Here is a 14,652-nt window from a genome sequence, read left to right as displayed (position 1 = left end):
CGTTCGATTTAACACCATTAAACCTCATTTAGCACAAAAAAATGGGTCATGCTTATCTTTTTCGTTGGTGTGATCCACTTTCAAAAGTCAACACAGGAGCTTATGGATCATTAGCTGCTTCCTGCAAGTGTCTGTCAGGTATGTTAACCACGGCCACAGCGAGAGCCGTGTCCCTCCTCTGGAATGCCGTGGTTGTTTTTCTAGCATGATCGTGATATTTTTCCATCCTGACGAAAAAAACACGTGACCCGTACAATCAGCGGAGATAGCTTTGCCCTCGCTTCCAGAGCGCAGGGCAAGTAAAGTCGACACACGTGAGCGGCTCCGCGCCGATGCCGAGCTACTGAATGAACAACACCTAGAACCAGTGGCAGCGTAACATCTGGTTATCATTGAAGCAGACTTTTTTTTAGTTCGACAAAGAGGAATAGAGATTAACAGAGGTTGGAAGTTCCTGGAAATATTGTTTTTGTAAAAATTACAGTGAAATATTCTTCAGTGGGGCAAAGGGGAGATGGATCATCAAGAAATATTTAATTTAAAAAACATGAGGGACTGTGTTATAATCGTGGCATATATGAAGATGATGCTGTTTTGGTGATAAGCTAAGAGGCGTCTGATCCTTTGTATTTTGTCTTAACTGAAAGAGGATTCTATACATATTGTGACACAATAAATAAATTCATAAAATTTAATTCCTTTTTTAATGTCTTATAAACCGCGATTTAAGGACAATAAGCCCCTCTTTTTTTTCACATACTCTGAACCCCGCATGGATATTGGCAGGCAAACAAGCAACATGGGCCTCAAACCAATAAAATTACCAGCGGTTTATTGACATGACAGGACTCAATGCGCTGCTTTCACCCGGCTGTATTCCTGCCTCTGCTCCGGTGGTGTCTATAAATCTATAGGTCTGAAGTGACAAGTCTAATTCGGTGGAATAATGCGCGTTGAAAACATCACTGAGTTTGTTTTCATCATGAATCAGTCCCCTGTTTTCAAAGTGTTTCATTACGTGGACATTTCTACGGCATCGACTGCTCCGCTGCACCTGCAGCTTGTGGCTAATTTATGAACAAAATCTATTTAAACTAAGTGGGTGTGGCTTCAGGTAAAGTCAATGCATAATCCTGACTACTTTTTCTTTTGGCACCAACGTATTTCAGCCCTCTGACGCTCCTAAATGCAACCAGCAGCATGGTAGAACTAAGGCGAAATATTTGTCGTCTGAAACATGTTATCTCTTTCATGACCACTGGAATAATGTGACCTCCGAAGTGTTGACACAATCTCATCTGTTACGGGGCGCTCACGCACTTCCACTCCTGGAACTGAGCACCCTTCTCTTTCCTCAAGGATGTGAGACGTGGCGTCAGCCTCTCTGATCCTGACTTCACTGGCGGTTCAAACCAGAGCAGCCATAACAGCAAATCCTCCTCAGACCATTGTTTTCCACGGTTTCTAGTCCACATCCTTCCATCACCCATCATTAGCATGACACCATGTCATAAGCAGAATGTTCGGGGCGCCGCCCCCCTCTTTCCCTTCTTTCCCTGCCAGTTGGTTTCAACAGACAATTCATACTTGTTTGGCGAGCGCCTGCCTGTCAAGGAGGATAAAAATCAAGCTTTGAGTGAAGAGGTGACTTGAGGTGACTTATACAGCGAGTGTGTTCGTATATTGTTTTAGCTCTTTTAGCATAATAAAACAGGGAATTTCTATTTGGACCATTGAACGCTTGTTTTAATCTCATGTTTAATTAAACTAAATATATGGGATTTATTTTGACATTCTTCCTGAAGGTGGTTCTGAGACATCCCTCGCCTGGTATTTCAAATAAATTCGTCTTCAAACCGTTGCCTAAAAAAGCAGGGTGGGAAGCGGAATTTGTTTTCTTGGGAAAACACAAATTCCAGCCGTTATATTTTACCGACGCTTGTCACGGGCTCACGAGCATCGAAGGAGCTTTTTGAAAAGTCAAGTTCCTGTTGGAACCTCTTAAAAGCCAGCGAAGTAAAGAACAAGAGGAGGCGGTAAAAACACAAGTATCGTGTTACGGTTTCATCAACAAGTTTCCTGGAGAAGCTCATGTGACTGTTCAACTTGAAAGCCCAGAATTGGAGATACGTAATGAACGGATTTTATTAAAGGATAAAAACCTGCGTTGCTCCGTCCAACCTCGGATTACGGTTCGTGACAAGAGTCGGGACAATATAAAGGTGGGTGAAGTTGGAGGTGAGTCAAGAGACGATGAAATTCCATTAGAAATAAAGGCCTTTTCCAGAAGACATTTATATCTCTGAAGACCGCGGAGGAAATATTAAAAAACAGTTAAGCTAGTTTGATTTTTTTCTAGGCGGAGAGTTGACACAAACACAAAAACCCCATATCTACACCTTTATTGTTCACTCCCTTCCAACAGTCAATAAAAAAGAACAGGAGCACAGACTAGTTTTGAAGCTCAAGGGCTTTTCACAAGTCGTCCTCAGACCAGCTATGAACTGATGACGGAGCTCCGCCAAGGCAGTAACAGAAAGAGTCTTGTCATGTTTATTTTACAAGGAAATAGCGGAAACAAGCTGCGTAATACGAAGTGTCTTGACTGCTTGACGCTACTCTCACAACACAGTTGAACACAGCGAGAGAGATTACTGACAATCAAGAAAGTTTTAGTCAGTGAAGTTCAGATCCCGACGTCAGAAATGATCAATGGATAGTCTGGTGATCTTCAGAAACTTGGGAAAAATCCACGTCTTCCTCCTCGCTGTTCTCCTCAGCCACATCACAGCAGTGAAAACAGTTACTGTAGAGTGCGGCATTATTCATTTAAGCAAATTTGTCTGTCAATAAAAACAGATGTTTATCAGCCTAATAAAGGTGAAAACATGTGAGTTATCAAACATCCGCACACATCGCGAGTCTCGGACCGCTGTGCTGCGCTCCCGTTCCCAATTTTCCAGCAGCTCCAAGCCGCACACCTGATTGTTCCGGGAGTTTGAGAAGTTGTTTTTGAACGATGTTGTGCGCCAAGGCAGCGATCAGACCCTTAACTGCCCGGCATTTATTGTGTTTGTGTGGAGTCGCGCTGGACACATAGTTTCCGGCATCTAGCGCCGAGTAGCCTGAGGTGAGAAGCTCACCACCTGCTCATAGTTTCTCGATACAAAGTGCAGGTCTGCAGTCCGCGGCCAAAACCCGACTCGCTTCTGTTCACATCTCGGACTTCTGAGCCGAAAGAGCTTTGTCTCGAGACAGAACCCGCCGTGTGAAAGCGCCCTCAAGAGTAGCAACAACCTGGGCTCCTTTCACTGAGACCATGTAAGTGACCTCATAAATAACCGCCTCAAATTTTGAGTCAAGTTTGAATGCTATAATAGCCAACACTGGTTCATCAGGCAAGAATAAAAAAGGAACCAGTTCAGAAAGCAGACCTGACCTTTTGTGTCAGAACAGAAGAGCATGTAAATTGATTTTAATGAAGGTTTATATGGTTAAGTTTTACAAAAAAAAACAGTGTTTTAACACATTTTAAAAATGGTATCTTAAGCAGCATGGAGGCAGAGCTACACTTCTTGAGAGATTTCTCAACATCCCGAGCTACTCAAGGTTTAAGGTTTCGATGTGAAGTGTTGGAAGTCTTCAGAGGTCGCACCGGCTGCTGGCCAGCAAAGCTCGTGTGACTCATCCAACATTTGGTGACACTGCGTGACAGGCCCATGTAAAGGTGGGAGAATGTGAGGGGAAGTCAAGCAAGGATGAATATCCATTAGAAACGGACACTCTCTTGCCAAATATGCCTTGCATCTCTGGAGACTCCGCTAGCTCCGGCGAGCCGCGCGGCTGATTGGCAGTTGCCGTCAGTTAGCCGTTAAGCAGAGAAGGCCACGGAGACTAAGCCGGACATCTCCTGGGCCTCATTATAAGCCTCATTCACCAGCAGCTCATAGTCTCATGTCTGAGTGCCCAGAAGTAGCCCACTTCATCAGAGGCAGCCAGGGAAACATTCCTCCTCCAGCAGATCTGCTCAAAGCTGAATGAGTCTTTGTGGAGCGCCGTGTACCGTAGGAGTGACAGCTCCCCTCAAATCCACTTACAATGAAGGGGGCTCAGATCTGCTGTCGGTCCTGATTGAGCTTAAGTCTCGGGCATCGCCACACCTACCTCACATAATTACCCACAGCCAAATATGCGGGGATTGTATTAGTTTGGGTAGGAATTAGAGGAAAGACACGGAGAACGCCCCGTGCTGAGCGCGGACCCTGACAGGCGTCCAGACGCTGGATTACAGCGTTTGGAGCGGCAGCTGAAGACAGACCGGGTGAGATATCCTGCCTCACTCACATGAGAGGGAGTCAGAGTCGGGCATGATTCTACAGCTGTCTCGGTTTATGTGGATTATTCAAACAAATTCACTCGTGAAAGAAAGCGCAGACTCAATGGCCGTCCTGTTCTGGAATGTATGCCGCGCTCACTTTGGAGATGCTCTCAAGTGCAAAGTTGTTTTGCACCCTCCCACCTGGTCCAGCAATAATCTAGTGATCAGTAACGTTGCACCCAGAGAGTGCAGCCCGACGCCAAGCAGTTCCACCCAATGTTTTTATCCTACATTATTTTTTTTCTTTGAGAATTTTAAGTAAACTGCATAGCCTAGTACCAACCAAGGAAGAAGGACGGCCAAGATGACGGCACTGTGCGAGTAAGTCGGCGGTGGCCAGATGGAGTATTGCGGAGCGACACGTTCTCACTCTTACGGAGTCCAATATTGACGATTCTCAAGTGGACTTTTGTGTTTAAAAATGCTGCACAAGTCGGCTATCTATGTTGCACATTTCACTTTCCGTGGCGTTTCCTGGTGCCATAGGAAGTTATGTCAAAACAAAGACGGCGGCACCTCAAACACTTCCAAACCCCATCCTTTCTTTACAAGAGTCACACGGGAGAAGAAAAATACATTTAAAAAATAATCGACTTGAAACTGACATGACTGCGCTCAACAATTGGCACAAAAGTCCACTTGAAAATAGAGCAAAATAACGTTTATTTGAAAATTTTCAAAGTCCCTTCATAAGCATTGAGCTAAAGCATCCTTCACGAAGAAGTGTGTAGTCCCTGAAAACAATATTTTAACCAGACTTACATCAACCATTTTGTCGCACATTGAACGGACAGACTTGAAAAATCTTAAATTCAAAATAGATTAAAATGAAAGTTGAGTTAGCAATAATACTGAACCTAAGCAATGTTTTCAGTAAAATAAGTTCATTCGACTGATGGGAAATGTATTTTCCTCAACAACAAGGTAGCACAACACACTGTTTTGTTGCAAATGGTTTAATTTAGAAAATTAATGAACGATACATTTCAATCTGAACAGCAAATAGGTGACAAAAAAAAAAAAAAAACCAAAGCAGAAGATACAATTTTCCTCTCATCGCTTGCTTTGTTTGAACAGAAATTCAACACGTTTTTAAAAAAGGCACACGCCACAGCCATGAACACGTGATGAACAGAAAAGAAGCCGCTAACAGAAACAACTCATGGGTTCACGGTACAGTGAAGGTTGGTACTCGAGCGCTACACTTTTGAAAGATCTCGTGATTGTTCTAAAATTTCAGTGTAAGAAATGTGTGCAGGGAAGACGACTCAAATGTGCAAGTCTTTGTTGTGTTTCCTTGGAAAAAAAAAACTAGAAAGTCAAACCCACACGTCAGCCAAAATATGCGTCCTTTATTATTTCAAAGAGGGGCACCGAAAGCAATCTCGCAGAAACACGCAACACACCCACCTAAGCCTTTCACTTAAACTCACGTCAATAGAGAAATGCTCCTTGATAAAAATGAATTTCAAAAAACAAGTGGTGGAAGAGCATGATGGAGCTTGGTGCATCCAACAGAGGAGAAAAGGAACACTTGCTAGGTTGTAAGAGCACATTCTGGTGTGGCTTTCAAAAGCAAAAGTGAACGACTGGTGATGAATGGAATCGAACAAACTCACTACATTTCCCCTTCCAGTGATACAATGAACATTAAAATCTGGTGACCTTGCTAAACAAACGGATGATTAAAAACAAGCTAACATTCGCAGAGAACACACACACACACACTCACTCACTCACTCGAACACATCAAGACGATTCTAGTTACTCAGTGTTTTATCATTTTGGATTATAGATGGAATGACGCACTAAGGAGGTTGAGAGGGGGCAAAAAATATATAGATGAGAGGAATTATCAGATTTTAAAATTTAATATAAAATTAATTGCAAAACTTCGATTAAACCCTTCAAATATATATTTATATATAATTTTTTTAAAAACATTTAAAACAATAACAGGCGGATGAACAACATGAAACTCGCACACCACTGTCAAACTTGAGAATTACAATCGGAGAAAATAAGCGATGAGCCAAAAGATGGTTCTGGCCGTTCTAAAGGCAACAATCCTGACTGGTGGCACTAAAGACTTGAATGTAGACACGAGTCAATCCAGTCAACCAACTATGGTGCAATCAAGATGGCGTTTCTGACATAGTTCTATGGGGTGTTCATGAACGACGAGTCGCACCTCCTGTAGCAGGCCGGTTTGGGTTACCCTGGTCCCCTACACCTGTACGATGTGAAATGTTTACGTCCCAAAGTGAGAACGCCGTCGAGAGAAATGTAGAAAACCAAAAGCTTGTTTCCCGCTCTCCTGGGAGAGGCTCTTCCCTCCGAGTGTGATGTGGCTCTCAGGCCTTTGGGGTTAGTCAAGAGTTCTCAAAGACTCTTCCAGCAACGGCGTCCAGTCACAGGATGTGGATGAGAACCGTCGACTGGACTGAAGGAGTTTGTGAGTTCCTGCTCTGGACGTGCGGCAGTCTCACCACTCAGCGTCCCCAATGGCTTTGGAGAAAACAAAGTCTCGCCCGTTCAGGTTCATGATCCCGTCCTTCAGGTGGAATTTCCATTTGTTCTTACTTCTGTGAATCTACAGAGCGAAGAGAGGGGGGGTGAGCGGTGGGTCTCCTGTCTTCACTGACCATCTCCCTGATAAGCTACGGTGCAGCTGAGCTCATCCAAGAGTGGCTGATACATAGACCACTGAAGGGTCCTGTGCCATTCTCCTGCTTGTATTTGTTCAGCCTTCGCATGACGGCATTAAAAATCATCACCCCGTAACCTGCTGAGTCGGTGACATCTCGATGATGCACAGTGAGTTTAGAACATTTCCATTCCAGTACTTTATCTCAATATCTCTGGTCAGAGAAGTGAAGAGACTTTTCTCAGTGGTACACACCCAACCTGCTCGATTGCTTTTCACACTTGGTCAGAAAAAGTCATTTAAAAAGACAAGGAAATGACATCAAATAACTAGGCCTAATGATATAGATATTTAGATAATTGCCAGCAGAGCAAACGTAACAGTCAAAGAGGCGACAGAAATGCCTCCAACCGTATGGCGGAAACTATATATATATATATATATATATATATATATGCAATGCCAAAGTCATTTGAGTCGTTTTTCAAAACAGGAAAATTATGTTTGTAATTGAGGCATTAAATATACAGAAGGCTTTACTCAACTGCCTCCTGGGAATACTGCATTAACATCATTGAAGTTATACATTATTAATGCTACATTCCTGATTTATAATATGTAATTTCTTATAGTGAAACAAAATGAAATTTGTTCCAATCAAAAAGGCTCATTTGGTGGTGATTCTTACAGTTCCTGTCTAATGGGGAAGCAGGAAATTGCAACCAACAGAGCAACCCTGCGAAGGGTCTCCTGGCGCAGCTAGGCAGGTACTTTAGGGACTGATCAGTGACAGTGTAGTAAATGATTTTAATAACTTTAACAAGCGAAATGTCAGTGTTGTGAATGCATTCTACTGTTCAGCCAGAGTTTTGTTCTAAATGAATACTAGAGTAACGATGAAAAACAGGAAGGGAGGGTCTTACTTTGTCATACTGGCAGACCACCACATTCTCTGTATCGAACAGCTCCTGATCCTCTGCATCGCTGACGTCATCGCCGCTGTTCAGAGGCTCCTGACAAGAAACAGAAGATGAATCGCCTACATGATACGGACTAATGCTCGACTGACATGACTTGTTCTGTCGGCTGCCTGCACAAACTCACCTCCTCCACCTGACCATCTTCGCCCGCGTCCTTGTCCTTCTCCTCCTCGTCATCTTCATCGTACTCCTCTTCTTCATCCTCATCCTCCTCTGAAGAGGTGTCTCCTGCACCGTCCACCTGCAGCATCATCTGCGGCTGCTGCTGAGCCTGAGGCTGCTGTTGTTGCTGCTGCTGCTGCTGAGCTTGGTTCTGGGGAACAGCAGCAGCCTGTGACTGTTGCACCTGAGCCGCTGCTTGACCTGGCTGCGCCGCCATCGTCGCTGTCTGCATCACCTGAGCGGAAAAGAGAATTTTTTTTTCTTTTTTTAAATCGAGTACAGTCAAAGTATACTTGGCAGCTGCAGAGCAGGTTTGATTCAAAAGGATGTAAAATTTGGAACCATTCTGACAGCAGCAAATCATTTCCCCCTCAGATAAAGAGATTTATGATCACTTCCACTGGAGCTGTTTGTCTTTCAAGTCAATTGAGAGTCAGTTCATTATAATCAGGTCGGCTAGTAATTGAATTCCCGCAGTAGATGGCTGAATATTAATTGAGAAATTACTTGCTGCGATTCACATCAACTATCAGCTTCCTCGTGCAGCAAGATGCTCACCTGTGCGTTGCCTTGGACTTTGTTTCCGGCAGCCAAAACTATCTGCTGCGGCTGAATGATGACTCCTGTCTGCTGAGGGATGCCTCCCTGTAGAGGAGCCAGGACCTGGACAGAAGGTCAAAGACCAACAGAGGATGAATTATGAATGGGAAAAGAAATACAAGACGGAATCATGGCCATCTCTTCTTATAGCACAAGAAATAAAGTCGAACTGTTGCGGTGTAGAACTCAGTGTGCTGTCACATCACAGAGCGGGTTCTGTCACATTTATTTGGAGGATAACTTGTGATTCAATAAGACGGTGACTGTGAACTGAAGAGTTCTCAGAGTAGTTCTGTTAGCTTTGTGTCGACAAATGAGAGGTGCCAAAGAAGTGTTGATATTTCTAATAAGATCAACATCTGTTGTAACTTTTTTCGACTGTCTGAATAGACTCTGTAGGAAACCCTGATCACTATTTTGATATCCTGCAATGACATATACATTATATGTTATTAACAATAGCTATTTTTGGTCAGAATTTGTTCAATTCAAAGAAACATTTTTCTTACAGTGGTGCTAAGACTAATATATACAAATTATCATTTATACTATTTACCGTTTTTTTATTATTTTTATCTTAACATAACAGGGAGAACTCTGTGTGTTCCTACATTTATATAACAACGTTTTAACAACTTAATCAAAAATGGATCCAAAGATAGTTAATGTTACTTCGATCAAGTGTAAATTGTCAAAATGACAAATCTTGTTACTTGAATTTTGGTATTAAATTTTAAAAGTCACATTTTGTCTCATTTGTGTTATGTATAATCTTGTTGACAGTAAGAAACATTTTCAGAATAATACCTGCTGTATAACAGGAGCTTGCACAGCACCTGGCTGCATCTGTTGCTGGAGCAGGATCTGCTGCTGGGGCTGGATAAGATACTGCGCTCCATTGGGTGCACGCACAACCTGCAGGATCTGACCTGTAATATCAACAGGGCTCTTTAGAACTTAAAGCAAAAGCATCTGCAGTCTTTAGTCAACACTGTCATCACAATTAAACAATTCTTCAAACTATTTTTTAATTTTACTTCGCATACACTGTACAGGCATGAAAAAATACCCTCATAATTGAGTTCTACTATAAAGTAGCAGCCACTCAAAAGCAAATTACAGTATCGCTGAGCATTTACCTTGGCTTGTGATGAGCTGTTGGTACGGAGTGACCCCTGTGGGTAACGCAAGTGTTGCTGCGGTCGCTGCTGCACTCTAGTGGTGGACAAAAGAAATACACGACATAAGTGAGTTCAATGGGGCAAGGAAAGATTTCCAGGCTTGCAATGGAGTGTAACAGATTTCATATGAGGCAGGGTAAAGGCTCGAACAGCGATATGTGGTCCATTTCAGGAATTCCCTTTCAGAATGATATTGCTCTAATGGTGTAGATGAACTTCCAAGGTGAGAAGATCTGCAGGCTCTATTGTTTGACAAAGCAAATTACACTTAAAGGCAAAAACTACGGACTAGAACCAGAGGTTGGAAGAGGATTGTAATACTATGTGAAGCTTGATGGGAAAATACATCACCAGGAAATCGGAATCATCAGGAGGAAAACTAACATGTCGGTGGCGCAAAATACTTGCTACGCCACTAGAGAACCATCATTAATCCACTGCAGCACCACAGCTAAGCATATTAAAAGCACTGCTGTCACATTAGCTTCACATACTGACCATGACTCATCTACTCACCATCCCAGTAGCACTCATATGTTGGAGGAGCTTTGGATCTGGTACAATGACTTGCTGCTGGGGAGCTGCAGAAAGTGAAGATTTGATTGATTGTCAATAAATAATACTCTGATGACTAATATCTCCCACAGAACCTGCAGGTTACCATTGCTACAAGAGATCTGTTGGTGTTGTAGTTTTACTGCTATTAACGATGTGACTTTGGAACCATGGAGTTACATTTGTGTTGACCATTCAGTTCTGTCCCATTATTTTAATTTAAACAATCGAAGCCCACCTTGCTGCTGTTGTGGTGGGAGGATGACTTGCTGGGCCTGTGTCGGCTGGTTCCCCTGCTGGACCTGCTGCTGCTGGTGAACCGCCTGCAGGGCAGCCTGCTCTTCAGTGTGGAAGCCCTCCACTGCCTTGGACTGCAACAGCTTGTTCTCCCACAGCTGCAATAGCAAGAGGAGATCTGAGCCGCTGGTCTTAAAATGACACATTTAATAGCTGGTTTTAGATAAGCCTTTATTCTTCCCACTGAGGCGAAATTTGACTGTGAAATCTACGACTTACTACATTATCTTATATTTATTCGAATTGCTTCTAGCTTTTGAAGAGGAAATCACTAAAAATACGATTACATGTAACTTCCTACTGATTCACTGAAAACAAAAAAAAAGAATTGGATGTATTTTTCACTAAAACGTCTGCAACACCAACCGTTTTCAGCTCCAGAAGGACTTGCTCATCCACCCCTTCATCCAGGAACAGCTCTCGTACCTCGTTGATGACATCTTCGATGACAGATTTATATATTCTAGGCTGAAATAAGGCCAAGACAAAAGGGACAGAGTCAATCACCCGTGTTGGGATCCGCTTACACATGTCTAAAACACACAGTCAGTGACCTTCAGAATCATGTTTTAACGATCAAATACTAAAAAATTCGGTTAAACTATTTGACATGACTTGGGGCGACATTATTTATGATCACAGAAAAGCACTAAAGTTCATTTTATTTCTGTTCCCAACATGCCAGCAGCAGCTGATCAGAGGTCCTAACTCACAACAACCCGGTTTGGGGGCTCCGAAACACAGCATTACAAGGCGGCAGGCCGAGCCCGTGTCCGCCACACGGACCTCGGGCTGTCCTTCCCTCCCCTCGGCCTGTGTTCTCCTCCACTATTTAAAGCGCCGCGGTGTTTATATGTTCCGAGCCTGTGACGTAGCGCCGAGTAGAACCTTCCCATTCCCGGCCAGTCTATATTAGAGAGCCAATATGGCGGTATAAAACCAGGCAGCAGCGAAGAGGAGGGCCAGACGCGGAGAGAGGGGCGACGTGGAAGCCATTTTACGGAGCGACGAAAACGACACGCCATCGCTACCGGCCAAACCGTCTTTTTTTTTCATTGTGCAAACATTTTAATCGCTCGGGAAGGTGGCTGGTGTCGTTATTAAAATGGCTGCTTATGGTTTTTTTTGGGGCGTAGAATGGTGGACGATGACGACTGGCTTTCTCATTGAGTAACACAACGAAACTGCAGTGGCTGGTGCTGTGTGCTTTGCAAACGTGTTTCTTTTTTTGTCTCCCACACGTTACATTTCCTGCTAAAATGCCGGTTAAGAGTTTACGGCAACAGATGGCATTTTTAAACTCGCACGACTACGACTACACCACATCATTTTTTCGGTCCATTCACAACGTTTGTTCCGAACAGACCGAGAATTCCTCCCCCCCTTTTTGTAAGGAAAACTCACTAAAATGGCCGATTCATTGACTAGTTTTTATTCATTACAAGGGCTGGACCAGACTACGCTTACTTAACTTAGGAGAAAGCATGTAAATAACTGTAACCCACATTGCTCCCGCTGAGAGATTGGAGTCTTACCACTTGGTTCGAGTTAGCCGAGCTCGCCATTATACGCGCGTAGTGCTAAAAACCACACGGAAATGGTCGAGAAGCGAGCGCCAAAAATGACCAAAAACAGTTAAAGCAGCTGGGAACGGAGTCTTAGAACAGCCGGCATCACGCTTGTAAATAAAACACAGTCTTTGCGGTCTTATTTACAGTCCCGGGCTGCGAGTCCCCAGCCGTCCTCCGCTCGTCGTTGTCCCGCTTTATATACTGAGCGATGGCGCTGCGAGTGCGCGAGACACAGGGTGAGAGCCAAACCACAGTTACCGCGAGATTTCACGTCCTCCTACGTCATTTAGTGGGAGCTGCCGGGTAACGTAGTTTCGCCGTTCTCAACCTGCAAACGTGATCACATGATCCTTTCATGCACTGTGTGGTTTAAATCGACCTAAAGGAGAATCAGAATAGAATTTATTGCCATGGTCAGTGGGGGTTCCACCAACTAGGAAATGTTTCGAAATAAAGTGCTGTTAATAAATAAAATAATGTAAAATAAAATACAATAAAAGTGTGAAAGTGCTTCGAAATAAAGTGCTGTTAATAAAATAAAATAAAATAACAAAGGCTGATCACAAATGAAACAACAAATTAATGGAGAATATATGTTGATATATGGAGGTAAATCGTAGCAATCCAAGGGGAGGCGAATAAAAAGAAGAAAAAAACGTTTTCAAACCGAAAATGCGTCTTGAATATCTGCCATCTATGTTTAAATACGACGAATAAAATATTAGAAAAAATCTGGACGAAGGGAAAATAATTTAACGTTGAAATGAGAAAAAATCATCAGTCATATTGAACCAGAAAAAAAGACATTTGTCCCAGCTTTAAAAAATGTTACGAATTCCCTTTTTAAGATGCACAATCTTTTCTTCAAAAAGATATTTTTCAAATTCATTTTTTTAAAATACATTTTTTTTTATCGGATTTAAAACCGGATGGCACAGAAAATATTCTAGGACGGAAATGTTAATAAGTAACGGACATAAATGAGTACAATGAAGTGAAATAATTTTTCCAAAACTTGTGAAATTATTTCACTTGAAAAGCAAAATACATCCATGTTGTAGTAGCACAATCCTGCCACAAGAGTGTAACCACATTGCGCGGTTGGACTCTGGCATTAAAAACTCATCACACAACGTGACACACATACACGCGCACATAGTGAAAGATAAAAAAAAAAAATGTCTTTATGATGGACAAGACTCATTCGGACTAGAAGAGATACGACTGCGTGAAAAATAAAAAATAAAAAATCAACACCTGCAACAAATGAATGGCGGCTAAATAATGTTTCCTCCAATTCGGTCTCCATGGAAACTTATCCCACTGGTCATCCTCCGGAATGTTTGAGACACAAAGCGCGAAATGGAAAAGTGTTTAGTGTGTTGTGATCCTTACTGTTAATGAACAGCAAACCTGCGGAACGCTCTGGAGAAACTGTAGCCGTGTAGTGATCAAAGATGAATTTGTGTTATCTGAGGACGGCGGCTGCTACCTTTGAGTCTGTGTAACTGAGTAGCACGATGCCCTCTACAGATCTGGAGAATGCACACTTTTCTCTCCCCCCCGCCTCCCCACTGTCTTTGCTGTAGTTGCATAGCAACAGAGGAGCAGCTCCAGTTGTGTTGACGGTGGTGCGCAGGGAGGCACCGGCTCCAGATGAGGCCTGTCTGGGCTTCAATTATGAATGGGCTTCCACTACCATGACTCCAAGATGGCACCACTCCGATTGACAAGGTATTGAGAGAGAACAAATAAATAAACAAATAAGGCGCCTGGGTTTGACTTGAATCCGAGGTATTGAACTCTAAGAGATGAGAGGACGTAAGTGAATAATGAAGTGGTGGAGGAGGCAGGGTTATGATAAGACCCTTGTTGATGGGAAGATGTGAGGTTAATGATCGGGGTCAGTGTTGAGAGCAAATGAAAGCGTCTCCAGTTGCACTGGAGGAGGGATCGGTGAGCGTCGAGGGAGACGTGTGACTCCGCTTGAACCTTTGTAGGGCCTTTTAATTCGGAGAGCGTCCACCAGATGTAAGAGTCAGGAGCGACGTCAAAGCTCGGTGTAGTCACCGATATGTTTATCCTTATGTTCTGCTACTTGGAAAAAATGTTTTTGCTTGCCTTTGATTTGCTCAGGTGAAATGCGCGTGGAACATATATATTCATCATCAATGAGGTCCATCCAGGGCTCGGAGACTTAAGCCACTCATTGAAGCGTCTAGCGGTCTTTATATGGAGGAAATCACTGCCATCAAGTTTTGAATTATGAAAAAATGGACAT

The 14,652-nt window shown here is 43.1% G+C and overlaps 1 protein-coding gene across 1 annotated transcript; it reads right to left on the bottom strand.

Annotated features, from left to right (window-relative positions):
• Positions 1–5,135: 5,135 nt before the first annotated feature.
• On the bottom strand, positions 5,136–12,581 carry gtf2a1 (general transcription factor IIA, 1). The gene is made up of 10 exons (XM_053880882.1): positions 12,336–12,581; positions 11,167–11,268; positions 10,742–10,898; positions 10,465–10,529; positions 9,907–9,982; positions 9,575–9,696; positions 8,726–8,830; positions 8,130–8,402; positions 7,949–8,038; positions 5,136–6,971 (listed from the first exon to the last, which is right to left on the bottom strand). Exons 1-10 carry the CDS (start codon positions 12,363–12,365, stop codon positions 6,864–6,866), a joined length of 1,128 nt encoding a protein of 375 aa, XP_053736857.1. The 5' UTR covers positions 12,366–12,581; the 3' UTR covers positions 5,136–6,863.
• Between the last annotated feature and the right edge of the window lie 2,071 nt (positions 12,582–14,652).

This window comes from Synchiropus splendidus, chromosome 12 (genome assembly GCF_027744825.2).
Source record: "Synchiropus splendidus isolate RoL2022-P1 chromosome 12, RoL_Sspl_1.0, whole genome shotgun sequence".
Lineage (NCBI taxonomy): Eukaryota > Metazoa > Chordata > Actinopteri > Syngnathiformes > Callionymidae > Synchiropus > Synchiropus splendidus.
This window is presented reverse-complemented; position numbering and strand designations above follow the sequence as displayed.

What these genes read in the sequence shown, in the direction of transcription:
- gtf2a1 (XM_053880882.1), bottom strand. Translation starts at nt 12,365, where the DNA reads ATGGCGAGCTCGGCTAACTCGAACCAAGTG. An exon ending in CCCACCACAACAGCAGCAAG is followed by an intron (nt 10,530 to 10,741) that starts GTGGGCTTCGAT and finishes CACTTTCTGCAG; the next exon opens with CTCCCCAGCAGCAAGTCATT. An exon ending in TGGTCTGCCAGTATGACAAA is followed by an intron (nt 6,972 to 7,948) that starts GTAAGACCCTCC and finishes TTCGCTCTGTAG; the next exon opens with ATTCACAGAAGTAAGAACAA.